Source organism: Chelonia mydas, chromosome 3 (genome assembly GCF_015237465.2).
Source record: "Chelonia mydas isolate rCheMyd1 chromosome 3, rCheMyd1.pri.v2, whole genome shotgun sequence".
Lineage (NCBI taxonomy): Eukaryota > Metazoa > Chordata > Testudines > Cheloniidae > Chelonia > Chelonia mydas.
In genome coordinates, this window is record NC_057851.1 from 66297907 (window position 1) to 66318581 (window position 20675).

The following is a 20675-nucleotide window of genomic DNA, read 5'->3' on the forward strand; positions in this document are numbered from 1 at the left end:
AGCCCCTACATATTTGAATAGGCCCACATATTACCAGGCCCACATATTACCATATAACCACATATTACCAGGTTGAATTAAAAGGGAAAAAAATAATGCTATTAGCCCAACTTCTGCCCACTTGAAATGCCAAGTATCTCTTTTCAGAGAATGCCAGCTTTGCCAGCTGCTTTCCAGTTGTAAAGAATAGTTTATTGATAGTCAGATACCATCAATGCATTGGCCATCCTATGTGTCACCGTTCAGGGCAACTACACCTGTATTTCCCAATCATGGTACAGCAAGACACTCACTCTAGGCTCCGACTTCTCAATCATCACCTCTCTTAGGTGGAGACCCATGTCTCTCTCCCTCCTGACCAGGGTATTTCAAGGCTGCACAGGTCCCTTCCTATACTGAGAATTCCCCAGCAAGTCAGCATGGCCTAACCAGGCCTGCTATGTTTTCTCCTCAGTGGCTAAAAACATCATAATTGCCCACAGTTATAAGGTAACATGCAGCCCTTTCTAAGCAAGCATATTTATTCTTAAGGTGAAAGCATTATAGAGAAAACATTAAAAACAATACCAGAACCTACAAACATGCTAATAAATTTACCAGAGTTCACCCCAACTTCAGCAAGGGCTCTGGTAGGATTCTGTCCTTCAAACAACATCCAGGGGTTTGTCTATGGTCATAAGTTCATAACAGCTTTTGCTCAGAATAAGAACCCACAATCATAGGTTGGCCTTTCCTTTTTACAGCTGGGGACTTTGATAGAGATTGTGATAGGTAATCAGTCAGACAACGGTTTTCTCCTCTGGGCATAGCCTCAAAGAGCTGGGTCTGGTAGGTCGGAATTTGCATTTACCTCCCCCCAGGTATTTCTTAGGAAACCCACTCTACTGTGCTTGTCTCAAAAGTTCCTTTTTGTCTAGTACATTGTTTAAAATAGTCCTTTGAAGCTCATAACACTTCCCCAGGGTTTACACTGGCCACGTCTCCCTGCTGGAGAAGTTACATACAATCCCACAATAATATATACATTTTGCATTTTTAATACAATGGACTCCAAAGCTATTTAAATGTAATTTAGTAGGATCTCCCACAGATATTGCGGGAAATAGCCATGTCTATCACATTATGCAGTGGTGTAACGGAGCCTTGGTACAAGTATAGGTATGTGGGGCCCTTTTCCAATTCTGAAATCTGTCCCCCTCCAGGTTCTCCACAGCCCCAGTACATCTACCCCATCCCCTAGCTCCTGCCTAGCTCCACGGCAGTTTCCTTCATAGCTCCAGTCCAGCCCCACTGCCCCCCCACCCCAGCTCCTGCTCAGTTCTCCCATAGCCCCAATCCAGTCCTCTCATCCCCCAACTCCCACCTAGCTACCCTCCAGACTTTTCTCCTTTCTGTTGGGATATGTATGGGTTAAGTAGAGACCTGGGGAGCTGCTAATGTGCTGACATGGCATTAGGGGACAAAGGCATAAGAAGGCTGTAGTTCTTTGTTTAATAAATAAGATGCCATATTTTGCCCTTCCCTATTGCTTGTAAGAATTGATAAGTTTTGCAGCTACATAAGAAATGTAGGGATCTAAAAGATACCTTTTGAGTAAAGCAGTGTTATCTCCTCCTCCCTTCCTTTTCCAGCTACATAAACAAGCCCTGGCTTATGGCCTCTTCCTCCCTCCCCTAAGAATTGCTGACCAGGGAGATTTGTGGCAACAAATTGTTGCAAAGAAATATATTTTCAAGATAAAATGCCTGTGTAATGCTGTGCACAATAAAGAGGGTGGGTTTACTAACAAAATGGGTGTTTTTATTACGTACTAAGGGCTTTGGGGGTGTTGTAACGGATGTCGGCGTGTACATACTCACAAATAAAAAGAATGTGCTATAACTAATTCAGGGCTTACTGGACAATAGGGTCCAGGGGCACAAGTATTGCAATAAAGAAGCCCGTCCTCATATCCGCCTCTGGGTCAACCTGCTTTTTCTTCTAACACTTTCCAGTTCTGATCCACCCCTCCCAGCTCTCCTTCAAACCTTCCTTCAGCCTCCAGTCCAGCCCTCAGCTCCCCAGCCTTAATCCAATCTCCCCTCCAGGCTCTTTTAGCTCCCCTTCTGTCCCCCCCACATCCTGGTCTACCCCCCAACCCCATTTCAGGCTCTCACAAACCTTCCCCCAGCTCCTCCCCTCGGTCCCCTTCTGCTCATCTCCAACCTTCCCCTCCCCTATCCCCCTAGTCCTGATCCAGGCCCCTGACCTCTGCTCTAACCCATTCCCCCACCTCAACAGCACCGAGCCAGCCCCCAGCTCCAGCCAGTTCTGTTCCAACGCCCCTCCCCGCAGCTTTGGTCTAGCTATCTCAGCTGTCCCGCTCTCCTGCTCCATGCAAAATGGTTGATGCTTCTGCTTGCATTCTGTCTCTAGGGGGGCTGTCTCTTCTGTATCCAGGGACCCCACGTGCCCCCATGCATCCACCAGCACTGCGATCTCACCATACCTTCTCCAGCCATCCTTGCCAATTGCTCACGCCAGGGTCACCCCTGCTGGAGGGACCCCCCCCATCCCAGCTGCCCCCTTTTGCCCCAGCAAGCCCTGCTCTTCCCCAGAAGCGCCTCTGCTTGGATCTCAATAATCTCATGGGCCCTGAGCTGCACCACTTGCACCATTGTAGTTACACCACTGGTGTTACTGATGAAGTACATCCGTGTGCTGTGAATGTTATCAGCGTTATCACAGTCTAACGAGCTATCATTTATATCATCCACTAGGGGGCACAGGTAATACCTCTAGTCCTACTAAGTTTGTTTGAAAAGAAAATACATTGAAATGCTCCAACTTATAAACCAAAAGCTCTGGCCTTGCTAAGAACAACTCATTATTTTATTTCTTAACAGGCTAGTTTTGTGTTTTTGCACAAGAAGCATCAAGTAATTATGAACCCAACTGATACAAACACTGGCAGTGGGAAAATAAATGGGAACAATTTTATAGATTATAGTGTGAGAACAAGCTATGAACCGTAACAACTTTAAAGAAAGTCAACAATTAGATAACTGAGGATCTAACAGAGCCTGCTCTTGTAAACCCTTATGTTATTAATCTCTAGTCACTTTTGTATTTCCATTGATGTCACTCATTTGTGTTTGTTACTCTTTGAAAGCAAGTGGTGTGCTCAGATTTCTTATTTAGCTTGTGGTGCTAAAATGTGACAGGTGCTTTCCATACACAGATGAAGAAACAGTTCTGGCCCCAAAGAGTGAAGATTCTTACAAAGTCAAAATTTGGTGAAGGATGTATATACAAGTAAAGTGATCAGGGTAGTGCTAGGCAGTCAGCTTAACACTTACATGGTTGTTTACTGGGTTTAATTTTAAAAACAAATATTCCTCCCCCGACTTCTCAACTCAGCCATCTTGTCCTTCTCCCCTTCTAGTCCTGCTCAAAGTGCAAATCTCAATGCAACCTTACCTATAGAGTTGCTCAGGCACCTCCATAATAATGGACCGAATGCAAACACTACGAAATCTGGGAAAGTTCTGACTGAACTGAGGTCTGGATTTAAAACCACCTCATTTAGGAGTGTGTGGATCTGGGATTTTGTTTTGACGCAGTATAGAGATAAGATGTTTAGATCCAGAGAATTCAGAACCTGAGTTTGAATATGCGGTATAAATTCAGACTAATCGCTAAACAAAACATTTTACAGTGCTTTTAATTTTAATAGTATTAATCTCTTTTCTTCAGTGTTTATCAAGTGCCCAGCATGTTGCGGGTGCTACTGGAAACAATAATAATAATCCATTTTACTATTTAGTTTGCCATTTAAAAGGTGTAATACTATTTTTGTGTAGGGTGGTTATAACTAAACCTTGTAAATTGTGTGAGTTTCTATGTGTGGTGGGATTGGAGTTTCTCAAATATGCTTAAACACAGATCCTGTACTCCTTAGGCAGCCAAACCTCTCATTGACAGGGGACTTTTTCTCAAGTGTCTGTGACAGGTATTACTAAGTGATACAGAAACACAACATGTTCTTTACATCCTACTCTTGCCTGCTCTGGCAAGTGGAGAAAGCATTTTTGACAGTAGGGGAGCTTTCAAATTTTCATCAGGTTTCAAATTATGTTTTCTGCCAAAGGTATTGGAAAAAATATTAAAAATCAGTTACACATGCATCTTGTACATTTTGGCATGTCTGAAAAATCCCAGTCAAACTCTAGCACTCACCACAATACAGACTGCATTATCGATGGTAGATATTGATTTACCAATGGCTGCCAATGTAAGCATTGTAATTTTTAGTCTCTTTGCGTTTCTCAGGACTTTTGGTATTTCCTTTGTTAGCTTAACATCCATAGTTGGATTAGCTGGATAACCTGGCAAGATTGAATGCACCCCTTTATTCACACTCTACATACTATTGTAATAATCTTTGTACAAAATATAGCTAGTGAGGTATCATTTGAAAACCAGTAGCTCACTGGTCAATAATATCATGATGAACCCTATGTAGAAACATTATGTGTAAAGTAATGAAATCCCCCTGTATGATGTTAAAGGCATATGTTCAAACTGACATAGCCCTGTTATGGTTGAACTGGTCAAGCAGGTCTGTCTTAAACAAATGGGTGTGTGTTTACCTCAATTTGCATATAAGCTGTAAACAGAATCCTCAGACAGTGAAAACTAAGAAAATCTGCATTTCACCATACACAGGTGAAAAGAAACAGCATGAAGTCTCCTTCGGACAACAGATTCCATGTCTCCTTGCTCTCAGCTGGAAAGAACTTTATCTAGAGGTCACTCTCAGGAAAACGCATTTCAAAGGGTGACTGCATGATACAAGTGAGGGGCAAAACAACCCCAGGTTATCTCTCCCTATTCATCTCTCTTTTTCACCTAAGAAGACAAAAGAAACCGTCTATAGACTTTGGAAAGCAGATCCTAGCCTGAGAGTTTGGTCAGCAATGTACTGAAAACATGTAATAAGAACTTCACCTTGAACCAAGTCTAGTTTGTTAAGTTTAGGAAGCATTTTGTCTTTGTTTGTCTTGTAACCATTTCTGACTTTAATGGCTCATAGCTTGTAAGTGAGTACAAGTCATCTCTTTGTGGTTAAATAAACTTGTTTTGTTCTTTAAGCAAAGTTTAACCAGTGTGGTGAATTGTTTGGGTAACTCCATTTAAGGTGGCAAGCTGTTGTGTACTGATCCCCTTACAGGAGCAATGTCCAGGAGAGGGTTGGACAGTGCAAAACTCATGTTTTTTGGGGGGGGGAAATCTGGGCCTCGGAGTGCGTTGGGTTCACCCTGCAAATAGTAGTGGTGCAAGTACAGTGGTATAGTCCGGTACACGGTACCAGTAAGATATTTATAGCTGGTACGGCATACTGAAAAGACGGAGGAGGAGCCTGTCCCTAACCCCACCCCCAGCCCTTATACGGAGCTGCGTCTCCTCTGTCTGTAGAGCAGCCCCACCGGAGGACGGGGCTGGGGGTGGTGGGGCTGGGTGTGGACGAGCTGCCGGTGTTCTGCTCCATTCCCCACTGGGAACCGCAGTGGGGAAAGGAGCAGAACATGGGGCTGCCAGGCAACCCCAGGTTCTTCTTCTCCTTTTGCCGCTGTGGTTCTGGAGAGCCTTGATCTCCCAGGAACCGCAGTGGGGAAAGGACCAGAACATGGGGCCGCCTGGCAGCTCCATGCCAGAAGCTCCGCCTGTGCAGCTGTACTGCCCCCAGCCTGGCCCACAGCTGCGTCTCCTGTGTTCTCCTGCCTGGGATCTGTACAGCAGAAGTCTCCTGTGCAGCGGGAGGAGGACAGAGCCCCCCCCCCCAGGTAACATGGGATGGATGCGGATCATGGGGAGGGGACAGGGAGAGCGCAGGGGCTCAGGCTGGGGTGGGGTCGGGAGGATTCATATGGTGGGGTCACGTGGGAGAGGTCACGTGCCCCCGCTTTGTGTCCCTCCCATGAGTGCAGCGTACCCGCAAGAAATTATTTCTACTTGCACCACTGGCAAATAATCACCAAGGCTGGTGGAAGTCAGAGTATGGCTGGTGTGTTGCTGACAGGCTGCTGAGGCCAGAGTTGCTGGACCAGGGCTGTGGCTACACAGAGATACTCAGGATGTGACCTGCATGCTGGCAGGTTGATTGTGAAAAATCCAAGTTGGAAGCTATAAGAGCGAAGCGTTGAGGCACCCACGGTTGCATAGCAGGGGTAACAGAGCCCCTCACTGGTCTGGACTGCATCCCAGAATGTCAAACCTGGCATGGTTTAAATTACATCTATCATGCTACTTTATGGCAGTCTCACTGAACTAGTATTTGTCAGATTCTGCTTCCTTTTAATGTAATGGCCTTCTGAGAGATATAATCTGTACTTTCATAGCTATATAGATAATACCTATTCACATTATTCTTACATCAGAGCATCCTACAGCAATTTTATCTCTGACCAGTTCTTTATGCGTCATTTGGCAATATCTGTCCCATAACATCCTGAAGCTGAAGTCAGGAAAGACAGACGTACTGATTATTGTCTCTGTCAGAGACTGCTGAATGCTGCTCACTCACTTGATTATTTCACTGATTCTATTTCCACATACAAAAAATAAAATAAAATAAATCAGGAGTTATATTTGTGACACTGCACCCCATATTCTTCACAGTGATATTAATATGATATGATTATGGCATAATTATGATGTGTGTTGTACAAGATGGGTCATGTGAGGTGTCATTGGAAAAGTTATGATTTGCTGAATATGATTATCCTATTTGTATGCATGTATCATTTTTTGTATCTAAAGATAGAAATATTGACTATGTATCTGTATTTCAAATGTGCTTACTCTGGGTGACACCCACAATTAACCTTTCTGGTACAACAATGAAGAAGCCAAACAGTGCTGATGGCCCATCAGCAAAGACAATGGTCCCTGGAATAACTAAACCTTCAGACAGCCGGGAAGTAATGGTTACTATGACTCAGCAAGGTATGCAAGGCCACATGACTCTGAACTCCATCTTGGGATGTCCATGTTTTTCCATAAACTGAGTTTGGGACTAAGGGTTCCCACCATATGCTAAAGCTATATAAGGCAGGGAGTGACATCATCTGTTGTTCTTCAATCCCCACACAAGAGGATTCCTGGAAACCCCTGAGGAACAAAGACTGAACTGGGGGAAGTGCTGGGCCCAGGCTAAAGGGATTTCTAACCTGTGTATGAAAAACCTGGGGATTCCAAGCTGCAAAGCAAGTGTAACTTGTGCCTTAAGAATCTGCAACCTGCTTGTATCATCAGTCAGGGTGAGAGATTGTTAATTCAAATCCTATATTCTGAGTATGTTAAACTTAGTTTGCATTTACTAGGTAATCTGCTCTGATCAGTTTGCTATCACTTATAATCACTTAAAATCTATCTTTTGTAGTTAATAAATTTATTTTATGTTTTAATCTAAATCAGTTAGTTTGGAGTGAAGTGCTTTGGAATCTTAGTTCAGGGGGCTGTTGCATTTCCTCTTCACACTGAGGGAGGGGCAAACTCCATGAGTTTATGCTGTACAGTTTCCTGTGCAGCACAAGATGGTATAATTTGGGGTTTATATTCCAGAGTGGGGAAGTGTGCCTGGGGAGATAGTGGTTATCTTGATTATAGCCTCTCTATTGTTGGTTCATGCAGTGGCTGGTCAGAGAGCCTGCATGTAACTTCAGCTGGGTGTGTCCCTGCCTGTGTGAATGCTGGTGGAAGTGTAGGACCAGGAGCAGGTCTTCAGCTTGTCACAGCAGCACCGTGTGAAAGGGAGCCCATGCTGGTAAATTGGAGGGCTCAGCGGTACCCCAGTTCCAGTTGGCACCCCGGGGGAAACCCATCACAATACTATCCTCAGATTTACTGGTGGTCAAGTATCTTAGGTCCTTTACTCAGACTTCTGTTTCATCTATGAAACTTTGTCAGGCTGTGACCATTGCTGAGAAAAGTCGATTTTGAACTACTAATCAATTCTTTGTCTTTTCAAGGCTAGATTATCATAATTATTTTCAGGAGTTTCTATTCACATTCTATTCTATTATGATGAGCTTATTATTAATTTCTAAGTAAGTGACATATTTGAGTTGCTCCAGCTATAATCTTGAGTCAGTGGGAGCCAGGCCCTTTTGTAGCTATATATCCTGGTTACAGAGTTCACAGTCTAGTGATCAGATGCCTGGCCAGCAGGTGGCTGAAGAACTGGATAGAACAACATGAATGACATGTTGTGATCGGTGCTCTCTCTGTGAGGGCTGATGGACCAATCGATCAAGGTGACATTGTATAATGCCCTGAGATTCTCTTGTTTCTTTAGTGTGATAGTGCCCTCCATAAGGCTTTATGGAAATATGCTTCTGATTATATATGACATAACTGGAATATGTTCTATGCTACATATGCCATGTAACATATCTATGTAAAGGTTATGATCTACTGAATCTATTAATCCTATTTGTATGCATGTATACATTGTATGCATTTTTGTATTCAAAGTTACGAATATTGGCCATGTACTGGCTTGATTTCTAAATAACCTTAGTAGAGCATTTGGTCAGTTCCTGGAGAAAGGATTTCGCAAAGTTAAGTGTCCAATCAAGAATCACTTAAGAAACAATGCATCTTGGAATGCTCCAATCCACATAAGAAGTCTTCCTGGAGACATTCAAAATACCATGTGGGCAATGGCTTCAGTCTGTAAAAACTGTGAGTCATGCATGGACATGTGACTTGCCCAGGTGACTCCAGAACTCCATCTTGGAGTGGACTTGCTAGGAGAGAGGAGGGGTCTCCACCCACAAGAGAAAGTCTATTTAAGCCCGTGGGAGACCCCTCCATTTTGTCTTCAGCTGGCTAAGGAGATAGCCTCTCCACCCCCAAGTATACCTGAAAGAAACTGGAACAAAGGACAGTATCTACAGGGGGTGTAAGTGATTGCTGGACCAGACTAGAAAGAGACTAGTCTGTAAAAGAGAGTTTACTGGAACTGGTGAGGATTTTATCTGTATTCAGTTTGATTAGACATAGACTTGCGTGTTTTATTTTATTTTGTTTGGTAATTCACTTTGTTCTGTCTGTTACTACTTGGAACCACTTAAATCCTACTTTCTGTATTTAATAAAATCACTTTTGACTTATTAATTAGCCCAGAGTATGTATTAATACTTGGGGAAGCAAACAGCTTTGCATACAGGGTAAAATACGTTTTACCCTGTATACCCTAAGCTTTATACAGGGTAAAACGGATTTATTTAGGGTTTGGACCCCATTGGGAGTTGGGCATCTGAGTGTTAAAGGCAGGCACACTTCTGTAAGCTGCTTTCAGTTAAGCCTACAGCTGTTAGGGGACATGGTTCAGACCTGGGTCTGGGTTTGCAGCAGGCTAGCGGGTCTGGCTCAAACCAGGCACGGCTCTGAAGTCGTAAGCTGCCGGGGCAGGAAAGCAGGAGCAGAAGTAGTCCTGGCACATCGGGTGGCAGCTCCCAGGGGGTTTCTGTGATCCAACCTGTCACACTTAGTTTACCCCTCGTTTGGCTTGCTGTCCTGGGAATATCCTTCAGAGACCATGGCTTGCTTTTTCTTTTCTTGGTGAGCTATCAAAGGAACTGCTCTTTGTATTTTTCTGTTTCTGTTTCTCCATTTGTTTTAGGAGAGGATCAAGCACACTAGGAAATGGGGCACTGCTGGAGGGACAGCAGTATTTAAATCTGCCTTATCAGCTCACAGTCCAGCTGGCACTGCAATGGGAACTTGATAAAGTACAGGTAGGAACTGAAGAGAAACAGTCAAACAAAACAGAGTGCACTTCAATTACATCACATGCAGGCAGACAAGTAAATATTATAATTATTTGAGGGGGTCAACAAACATATGGACACGGATGATCCCATGGATATAGTATACTTGGACTTTCAGAAAATCTTTGACAAGGTCCCTCAACAAAGGTTCTTAAGCAAAGTAAACTGTCATGGTATAAGAGGGAAGGTCCTCTCGTGGAAAGATAGGAAACAACAGGTAGGAATAAAAGGTCAGTTTTCACAGTGGAGAGAGTAAAAGCAGTGTCCCCTGAGGATCTGTACTGGGACCAGTGCTGTTCAACATATTCATGAATGATCTGGAAAGGGGGGTAAACAGTGAGGTGGCAAAATTTGCAGATGATACAAAACTGTGCAAGATAGTTAAGTTCAAAGCTGACTGTGAAGAGTTACTAAGGGATCTCACAAAACTGGGTGACTGGGCAAGAAAATGGCAGATGAAATTCAATGTTGATAAATGCAAAGTAATGCACATTGGAAAACATAATCCCAACTATACATACAAAATGATGGGGTCTAAATAAGCTGTTACCACTCAAGAAAGAGATTTTGAAGTCACTGTGGATAGTTCTCTCAAAACATCTGCTCGATGTGCAGCAGCAGTCAAGAAAGCTAACAGAATGTTAAGAACCATTAGGAAAAGGATAGATAATAAGACACAAAATATTGTAATGACATTATTATGCAGGTTTGCTCACCCAATCTCTGAAAAAATATATATTAGAATTGGAAAAAGTACAGAGAAGGGCAACAAAAATGATTAAGGATATGGAACAGCTTCTACATGAGGAGAGATTAAAAAGACTGGGACTATTTAGTTTGGAAAAGAAGTGACTAAGGGGTGTATTATAGAGGACTATAAGATTGTGAATGGTGTGGAGAAAAAGTTTTATTTACACCTTCACATAACATAAGCAACAGGAGTCACCCAATGAAACTAACAGGCAGCAGGTTTAAAACAAACATAAGAAAGTACTACTTCACACAGTGCACAGTCAGCCTGCGGAACTCGTTGCCAGGGGATGCTGTAAAGGCCAAAAGGATAACTGGGTTAAAAAAAGAATTAGATAAGCTCATGGAGGGTTGGATGGTCAGGGATGCAACCCTATGGTCTGAGTGTCCCTAAACCTCTGACTGCCAGAAGCTGGGACTGGATGACAGGAGACGGATCACTTGATAAACTGCCCTGTTTTGTTCATTCCCTGTGAAGATCTGGCACCAGCCACTGTCAGAAGACAGGTTACTGGGCTATACTGACCATTGGTCTGACCCAGTATGGCTGTTCTTAAACTAACACGATCAACTCTTCTGGGGAAGTCCCTACATAGAATTCTATGAGCCAAATCCTGCTCCCCACCATCCATAGGTATTGGAGGGCCAAAAAGGCCCCAGAACTGGTAGAGTTCCAAGGGGTGCAGGGGTTCTCAACCTTTGTCTTTCTGAGGCCCTCCCAACGTGCTATAAAAACACCACGGCCCACGTGTGCCACAACAACTGTTTTTCTGCATATAAAAGCCAGGGCCAGCATTAGGAGATAGCAAGCAGGGCAATTGCCCGGGGCGCCACAGAGCTAAGTTGCTCAGGCTTCGGCTTCAGACCTGGGTGGCGGGGCTCAGGGCTCCGGGCTTCAGCCCCATGCGGTGGGTCTTCAGCTTTCTGCCCTGAGCCCTAGCAAGTCTAATGCCAGCCCTGCTTGTTGGACCTCCTGAAACCTGCTTGCGGCTCCCCACAGGGAGCCACTGATTGGGAACCACTACAATAGGGGAGATTGGCTGCTGGAGGGCCTGTAGAGAGAGGCAGCTCTCAATAGACTGCATGCACAGGGAGACAGGTTGTGGGGAAATTGCACTGGTTGGGGGGAGGGCAATAAGCAGCGAACACCTAAAGCCACCAAGTCAGTGGCAATAGTGTTGTGAACAGAGTTCAAATCCTGACTCTCAGTCCTGTATTTACATTACTAAACCACTCTGCCTCTCCATACACTTTAATGCTTTATGAGACTATAATGGATATATTTTGAAATGCTTTATTGTGATGTTCAGTGATTTATCGGTTGATTTGTGTATGTGTGTGTGTGTGTATAAGCTTTACAAAGTAAAATACAAGAATCAATTTAATCCCTTTCATTGTCATTTCACTAATAACTAACATTGGAATGCAACTTTACCTGAGGCTATAAAGTACCTTCCCATCTGGCTGGACCCGTAGCATGACGTTGTCAGTAGTGGTGTCATGGATAAAGGAACGCTTGGAATGTACAAAGAACATGTCAGGAACCCAAATTTTTTTCACTAGCCTGCCATCAAATGTCATGCTTTGGTTGTTGGTGCTTGGGAAAGACAGTCTTTCATCTTTCCAGTAGTGTCTCAGATAAAGGGTCATGGTGAAGTCCTGAAAGTAACCAATGAAAGAAACAGGTTTCACATTATGATTTATTCTTTGGAAAGAACATTTCACTGCATGTAGCACCAACAGTATATAAATATATCCAACCTAATTTAAATAGGAATAATTATAGAATCATAGCAATGTAGGGCTGGAACGGACCTTGAGAGGTTATCTAGACCAGCCCGTGCACTGAGGCAGGACCACGTATACCTACACCATCTCTGACAGGTGTTTGTCTAACCTATTCTTAAAAGCCTCCAATGGTGGGGAGTGCACAACCTCCCTTGGAAGCCTATTCCAATACTTAACTATCCTAATAGTTAGACAAGTTTTTCCCAACATTTAACCTAAATCTCCCTTGCTGCAGATTAAGCCCATTACTTCTTATACTACCATCAGTGGACATGGAGAACAGTTGATCACCCTCCTCTTTATTAACACTCCTTAATATATTTGAAGAGTGTTATCAGGTTTCTCCCTCAGTCTTCTTTTCTCATGACGAAACATGCCCAGTTTTTAAACTTTTCTTCACAGGGCAGGCTTCCTAAATCTTTTATCATTTTTGTTGCTCTCCTAGGGACTCTCTCCAATTTGTCTACATCTTTCTTAAAATGTGATGCCCAGATCTGGACACAATACTCCAGCTGTGTTTATTTTCAGGAATTTCTTTCTCCTTTATGAACTACAAGTTCAGCACCCAATCCTGCCCCACTGAAGTAACTTGCTCTCCTTTAACTCCTAAGGACTGATTAACTGTGGTCCATTTTTCATTAGAGCTAATGAACTTATGTAGTTCAGAAACCAAAGACCCTCCAAATGGAAAATTCATTTATAAAATATATATTATACTTACACACAGAGTGTTTCTCGGTCTGTAGGGTAGCCCCCTAGAGGATAAACACACTAATCCACTGATGGAAGGTGAAGGCAGTGGGGTGGAGATAGCTACATGACTCTAGATCCTCCCTCCCCCCACCTCGCATTCCTGTGGCTGATAAAAAAAAGAAGCAGGTGGCTCCTAGAAACCATCCGCCTTCCATTCTTGCTCTTACAATGGCACTTCATGCAGCCAGCCAGTGGAGTAACTCCCATGCACAGGACTGCAATCTGAGCCATCAGCCTGTGCCAGAGAATAAATTGGGAGAGGGCAGTGAAATGTGGGAGCCTTTTCTAAATTTCGTCAAGAGACAAGGGGCAAATGAAAAAACAAAAGGCTGTGCAAAGAGCATGTGCAGTCTGATGCAGAGCCCTGTGCAGGCAGGCTGCAGATGGGACCCTATGCATGAGGAAGATTGTTACTGTCTTTTTGAAACATGCAAACAGAAACTCTCCAAAACATGGCTTAGTGGCAAGATGCGAGAACTTTCGTGTGTGTAAAACATTGTAAAGTCCAAATTTTAGGGCCTCCAATTATTTTGTTGGATATATTTCCTCTCTTTCATTTTAAGATTAAAAAAAATATATAAGAGGCCAGATCCTGAGCTAGTGTAAATTGCCGACACTGATTTACCCCAGATGAGGGTCTGGCCAAAATTGTGGAATTTTTTGGTCTTATTTTTTATTGTTACATTTCTACTTCTCTAGACTTAAAAGACTTCGGCCTAGTGTGGGAATTGTTTCTATTAGGTCTGTCAAGCAATTAAAAAAATTAATAGCGATTAATTGCACGGTTAAACAATAATAGAATACCATTTATTTAAATATTTTTGGAAGTTTTCTACATTTTCAAATATATTGATTTCAATTACAACACAGAATACAAAGTGCACAATGCTCACTTTATATTTATTTTTGATTACAAATATTTGTGCTGCAAAAAACAAAAGAAATAGTATTTTTCAATTCACCTCATACAAGTACTGTAGTGCAATCTCTTTATCATGAAAGTTGAACTTACAAATGTAGAATTATGTACAAAAATAACTGCATTCAAAAATAAAACAGTGTAAAACAGCCACCATTCCAGAGGGCGTGCGTCCATGCTGATGATGGGTTCTGCTCGATAACGATCCAAAGTAGTGCAGACTGACGCATGGTCATTTTGTCATCTGAGTCAGGTGCTACCAGCAGAAGGTTGATTTTCTTTTTTTGGTGGTTCGGGTTCTATAGTTTCTGCATCAGAGTGTTGCTCTTTTCAGACTTCTGAAAGCATGCTACACACCTCGTCTCTCTCAGATTTTGGAAGGCACTTCACATTCTTAAACCTTGGGTTGAGTGCTGTAGCTATCTTTAGAAATTTCACATTGGTATTTTCTTTGCATTTTGTCAAATTTGCAGTGAAAGTGTTCTTAAAACGAGCAACATGTTCTGGGTCATCATCAGAGACTGATATAATACGAAATACATGGCAGAATACGGGTAAAACAGAGCAGGAGACATATTATTCACCCGCAGGGGCTTCTGTCAAAATTTAATTAACGCATTTTTTTAACAAGCGTCATCAGCATGGAAGCATGTCCTCTGGAATGGTGGCCGAAGCATGAAGGGGCATAACAATGTGTAGCATATCTGGCACGTAAATACCTTGCAATGCTGGCTACAAAAGTGCCATGCAAACGCCTGTTCTCACTTTCAGGTAACATTGTAAATAAGAAGCTGGCAGCATTATCTCCCGTAAATGTAACAAAATTGTTTGTCTTAGTGATTGGCTGAATAAGAAGTAGGACTGAGTGGACTTCTAGGCTCTAAAGTTTCATATTGTTTTGTTTTTGAGTGCAGTTATGTAACAAAAAAAAATTTACATTTGTAAGTTGCACTTGCAAAATAAAGAGATTGCATTACAGTACTTGCATGAGGTGAATTGAAAAATACTATTTCTTTTGTTTATCATTATTATGGTGCAAATATTTGTAATAAAAATAATAATATAAAGTGAACACTGTGCACTTTGTATTCTGTGTTGTAATTTAAATCAATATATTTGAAAATGTAGAAAAACATCCAAAAATATTTAATAAATTTCAATTGGTTTCTATTTTATTTGTTGCATCATTTGCTACCTTTTCAAAAGACAGAACTTCTGCTCGATCTGAGATTTTGTTCCATCTTTTTTGGCTTGGTTATATCCTTCACAACCTTAAGCCCACAAGCGCTTACACTTGTGTTTAATTTTAAGCTAGTAAGCAGTCTCACTGACCTCCAGGGGATTACTCAGGTACCTAAAGTTAGGCATGTGCATAAAGGTTTTCAGGATCAGGGCTTTACTGTGAAACCAAATATGTTGCAGGGTGGCTGGCCCCTTTATATGAAGCAGGTCCAGCACCCCTGTGCTAGAACAGGTGCTCCCAGTTTTGCCAATTAAAAGGGCAGGGCAGCACCTGGGTCTGCATAGAGCCAGGCAGTCAGTAAGGAAGGATGGTGGCAGAGGAGGGTAATGGGAGTTGGGGTCTGGGTCCCCCACAAGAAGCTGCCAGAGTCCCCTGGGAGGGGAGGCGAGGTAGTGGGAACCTGCTGAGGAGAAAGCCCTAGAAGGCAGTGCTCAGTTAACCGAACACAGAAGAATCCTGCAGTAGCACCTGAGGCGGGTGGGACTGAAAGATGCAAAAGGGAAAATCCCCTGGAAGCTATAGCCTAGGGTGGCACTTTTTTGTGTGCTTTGCTTATGTTTGCAAAATAAAAGTGTGCCTGGAAAGCGACTCTGGATGTGGCAGTAGGTCCTTTGTGGGTTAAGAACAAGCCAGCACTATTTTATGAGGGAATATATAGTACCCTATTGTACTGAGAGAAACTCAGTTGGCTTGTGGACATGTGATAAAAGTGAATTGACAGCTGAGACACAAAGTCAAAAAAACTGGATTTTTTTTTAATTGTTTGGATTTTATCCCAGACTTGTTGGGTTCTTTTGTAACATCAAAACCTGTTTTTAATCTGTTTTCTTTTAGTAACTCCAATAGAGATTACTAATGATTTCTTATGCTATTAAGTTAAACTGAGGACCACTATAACTTATGAAATGTTTTACACACAATACATCAATTTGACATTCTTGTCCCTCATAACCCTGTAGCTCTTCCTTCATCTTTTGGTCCATTCTCATCTAAGAAGCTATAGTTCAGGTCTTTTTCTTATATATGCTTTAAGAAAATGGATGTAATAAAACCTTTTTTCTTTGACCCCCTAATAAGGCTCTGATCTCATTTTAGCAATAATATATTAACAGATGTTCATTTTCCAGACAGGAGCTCATTCCAAAAGTTTTTTGCATAAATGGATACATTTGTAGATGCTGCAAAATATCATGTTTTAATTATTATGGAGTGATGCTCTGCAGTTATGGATGCAACTGAGTTTCTCAGTTTTATTACAGCCTGATTTTGCCTGACAACCCCCCCACCCCCAAATGAAACAAACTCACAACAAAGCCAAATTAGTCTCCAAATCAGGGCCCAATGTAGGGTTTTTTTCCTGCACAATTTGGGGTGAATTGGACAAATCTTCTGAATTGTGACGTCCTAAAGAGTTTCAAAATGTCTTCTTTTTTTGCCACTTTACAGTAAAAAAAATAAAAAAGTCTGAATGCAGGAGAGAAATAAAACTTACTTTACTTGTCTCCCATAGTTTAAATCTAGTGCAAACTCAAAGTTTAGTTGATGTCTATTTAAAAAACAAAGTTCTTGCAATGTTGTGTTTTTTGTATATATAAAGCACAAGATCAAATACAAGAATCAATAACAAAGTTTAAACCCCATTCACTGTTATTTTGCTAATAGCGAAGTATTTTGCCATGTGGCTGGACATCTAGCATGATGCTGTTTACTGTGGTGTCATGAGACCACATACAATGCATATACCCATGTCAGGGCTCTGATGTTATACATTAGTCAGTCATCAAATGTCATACTGTGGATATTGATATTTAGAAAGGACAGTCTTTCCTCCTTACTAGAGAACCAATTAATTTGGGGAGTATCAGTATCAGTATCAGGAGCAGTGGCAGCACTGTCAATCCCAAGCATTCAAAAATTGAGTCAGGCCTGCAAAAACCCTGAAATTTCCTTCAAAAACCATGAGATAAATGTGTGAGATGAGGTGGGTGAGGTAATATCTTCTACTGGGCCAACTTCTGTTGGTGAGAGAGACAAGCTTTCAAGATACATAGAGCTCTTTTTCAGGTCAAAGAAGAGTTATGTGTAAGCTTGAAAGCTTGCCTCTCTCACCAACAGAAGTTGGTCCAATAAAAGATATTACTTCACCCACTTTGTCTTTCAAATATCCTGGGACCAACTTGGCTAGACTAACACTGAAAACAACATGAATAAATGCAGCATTGTTTTGGGTTTTTTTGCCTTCTCGATTTTGAGACTTTCGGGTGCACTCTGGTCAGATATTCAAGATTTCTTATCAACTATGAGGGCTAGAAACTTACTTTTTTAGAAAAATGAAAGCTGAGATTATTATGTAATCACTTGACTCCAGGAAGTGGGGCTTTAACACCAACACAACCAAATACAGTGAGAGCTGGCAATGCTGCAAGGGCCCAGGTGGGGAGAAAGCTACATGACTTATTAAAAAAACCCATAAAAACCCTTCATGAGGATCAGAAATCCTGAAGCATAAGAAATTCTATTAAGAAGTTGGATGTTTCTTTTTTCTGTCTGTCAACCCAAGAGATGGATGAAGCATCCTCTTTGATTGAAATTCCACCTTTTGGAATATTGAAACATTTTGGAATTTTTTTTTCCTTTAGTCAAACGAATTATTTTCTAAGAAATGAAAAAAAAGTTTAACAGGGTTGAAAAGCTTTTCTATTCCAGAACCTGCAAAGATCTAACTAGATGGGCCTGAAAAGCCCTGAATTTTGAAAAGATTCAAAATCTTGATCCAAATGCTAATGTTGCAGTTTGAGCTCATCTCTAACTCTGGTTTTTATCTCCTCTTGTCTTGCACTGTTCATAGGGTGTATCATTATGTATAATTTATTTAAAATAACTCCTCAGAAAATCCCCTAATTTCCAATGGTATTTTGTGGTGAAAAGTGAGCAGCTGGGGCAAATTATACATAACTCCACAGAATTTTGTAAAGCTTTAAAATGTGCAGAATTCACTTAACTCCCTGTGGGCAGTGGGTAGGAATTCAAAGGTGAAGAGATTAGAGTAAAATTAAACCCTGTGCAGCCAGACAGCATAGGTCCTGTGTACCACTTACCTCCTACTTAAGGCTTATTTTAAAGGATTAAGAGGGACTGAAATGGGGCACAGGCCTCCTGCTGACCCTCAGCTAGGGTGAATTTCACCTCCACAGAAGGCAGATTCTAGGTAAGCTGCATCTTCACACATGCTCTTTTCTATTCAGACCCCTTTCCTAATGGATGACCTGCCTCATGTAGTAGCATGGAAATTGCAGGTCCTTCAGTTCTCGCTATGGTGCTACCTCAAGGTAAAGAGCTGTGCTATAAAGCTGACATACTTGTGGTTTTTCCTAGCAGTTTCTAATCACCAACCTTCATCACTTTCACATAGCAACCAAAATCCTTGGTTTTGTGGGAGCACAGTATTGTTCTCGAGAATAACAAATGTTCTATGGAAAAGAGCGTATAATCTTAGCTGCCATTCCTTCTTCTTCTGTTCTGCATGACATTACAGTGGTGGAACAGTAGTTTGAGATCATTTACATTAGTTGTCAGACAGAAACTTACCATATCCACCTCTGAAATACTATCCAGACTCTCAACTTGTACATCTACTCCCACAGGAATTGCAGGGCCTGCAAAAAAAGAGAAGAATTTTTAAAAAATATGTATTTTGATGCCACAAATTAACCCTTGAGGCTAAAATGCACTGAAAAGGATAGAGGAAAATGTCTGCTCTGTCTGGAATAGAAACCACAGTAAACCATTTAAAGAGAGTAGAATTCATACCAAAATGATCATTATAACAGTATTTAGACTGATCCATTACTCAATCATCCTCTAGCAGATTACTTTAAATGAGTAACTCCTTAAAACAATCATTAATATTTTATATTGCAACAGAGCAGTTTACAATTTATTTAAAATATGCAAAAAACCAACCAACCAATTCACAACCCCCCCCAACCCCTCCTCCCAGATAACAAAAACAAACAAACAAAAAGACACCACAGCCATAAGTAATTCTAAAATACATGCCACCTGGTAAGCTCTATCCTATGTTCTACACAGGAGAAAATTCAATATCATAGGATGATTTTCGGTAAATGTATGAGAATATTTATACCATTGAAATATGGAACTAGTCCACTAGCCTTTATTAAACCTACATACATATTGTTCCATAATTGTCCACAGTGGGGTTTCTGAAGCATCTGATACTGAGCATTGTCAGAGACAGAGCATAGGACTAGATGGAACCTTGGTCTGATTAGTATGGCAATTCCTATGAGGTTTCCCCACCCCCAATGAACTATAGTGTTTTGTTTTTTTTTAATTTAAACATTTGGACATGTTAACTGTATACCGTGTATAGTACCTTTGAATAGCAAAAAGCCTCAGGTTTGCAAACATCATTTAATTGCTGATGTATTGCAAACGATACAATAAAGAACACAGAGCCAGATCTTTGACCCCCACTCAAGCCAGGTCTACACTTAAAAAGCCAGGTCTGCCCACCTGGCTGAAAAATCTGAAAAATCCACACTCCTGAGTAATGTTGTTAAGCGAACCTAACCCCCTCCACGGCAGCCACAGAGCTGATGCTGGGAAGGAGGGGGGTCTCTCCACAGCAGCCGCAGCCCTGAAGCTGGGGAAAGTCACCTCTTTCTCTGCCCACCACAGCCCTGCACATCCCAAATTCCCCCCACCCCCTCTTCTCACCCCACTGCCCCCTCCCACCTACCCCCTATTCCCCCCAAGGTCACCACCTCACCTTACATGTGCATCTTCTCCAGGGTCCAGGCACCTAATTAGTGGAGCCACACCTGCACGGCTCCACTAATTAGGTGGGTGGCCCTTCATTCTCTTGTGTGCAGCCGCCCAGGAACGCACCCTAGAGGGAACTATCTGCGGGCCACCTGAATGGAACTCGCGGACCATTGGTGGTCCACAGACGACAGTTTGAGAAACCCTGGTGTAGACATATCCTAAGTCTGCTTTGCATCATTCCTCTCCTACTTCTGCTTTATTGTGGAGCGCTGGTGTTGCTTAGGGCCTGGCTGTGGAAAGACAGGGGGCAAGACTGCACGATCGCCGTTCGGGTATGGATGTCACCTCCTCCAACCCATCTGACAAGAGTCTGCCATAGTTTAGGAGCCCTTCAGGAGCTGAGATTCAGTCCTGTGACACTCACTCAGAAACTGAGTGCATTTAAAAGTGAAGCAGTGAAAACTGACCTACTGCAAGATGCTGCTTCTTTTTCTTAACTGCCAGTGAAAGTCAGAAGCTACACTCTTACTTTTTATCACTCTCTCAAAAAAGTTATCTGAAATTCCCCCCCCCCACAACTTTGGGGTGAAGGATAAACTTAAAATACTGTAAA

The 20675-nt window shown here is 42.1% G+C and overlaps 2 protein-coding genes across 5 annotated transcripts in view; one reads left to right on the top strand and one right to left on the bottom strand.

Annotated features, from left to right (window-relative positions):
* The window catches only part of PM20D2 (peptidase M20 domain containing 2), a 65892-nt gene extending 60760 nt beyond the window's left edge, over nucleotides 1-5132 (top strand). The window contains exon 8 of one of the 2 annotated variants that reach the window (XM_043542653.1): nucleotides 4659-5132. In XM_043542653.1, the coding sequence (XP_043398588.1) occupies nucleotides 4659-4823 (165 nt within the window). In that variant the 3' untranslated portion in view covers nucleotides 4824-5132. The remainder of the gene's footprint in view (nucleotides 1-4658) is intronic. The other variant, XM_027825479.3, reaches the window with a different exon arrangement.
* GABRR1 (gamma-aminobutyric acid type A receptor subunit rho1) overlaps nucleotides 1-20675 on the bottom strand; it is an 82076-nt gene that overhangs the window by 11808 nt on the left and 49593 nt on the right. For all 3 annotated transcript variants that reach the window (XM_043542654.1, XM_043542655.1, XM_043542656.1), the window contains 2 exons: nucleotides 18860-18927; nucleotides 12004-12227 (listed from right to left, as the gene is read on the bottom strand). In XM_043542654.1, the coding sequence (XP_043398589.1) occupies nucleotides 12004-12227; nucleotides 18860-18927 (292 nt within the window). The remainder of the gene's footprint in view (nucleotides 1-12003; nucleotides 12228-18859; nucleotides 18928-20675) is intronic.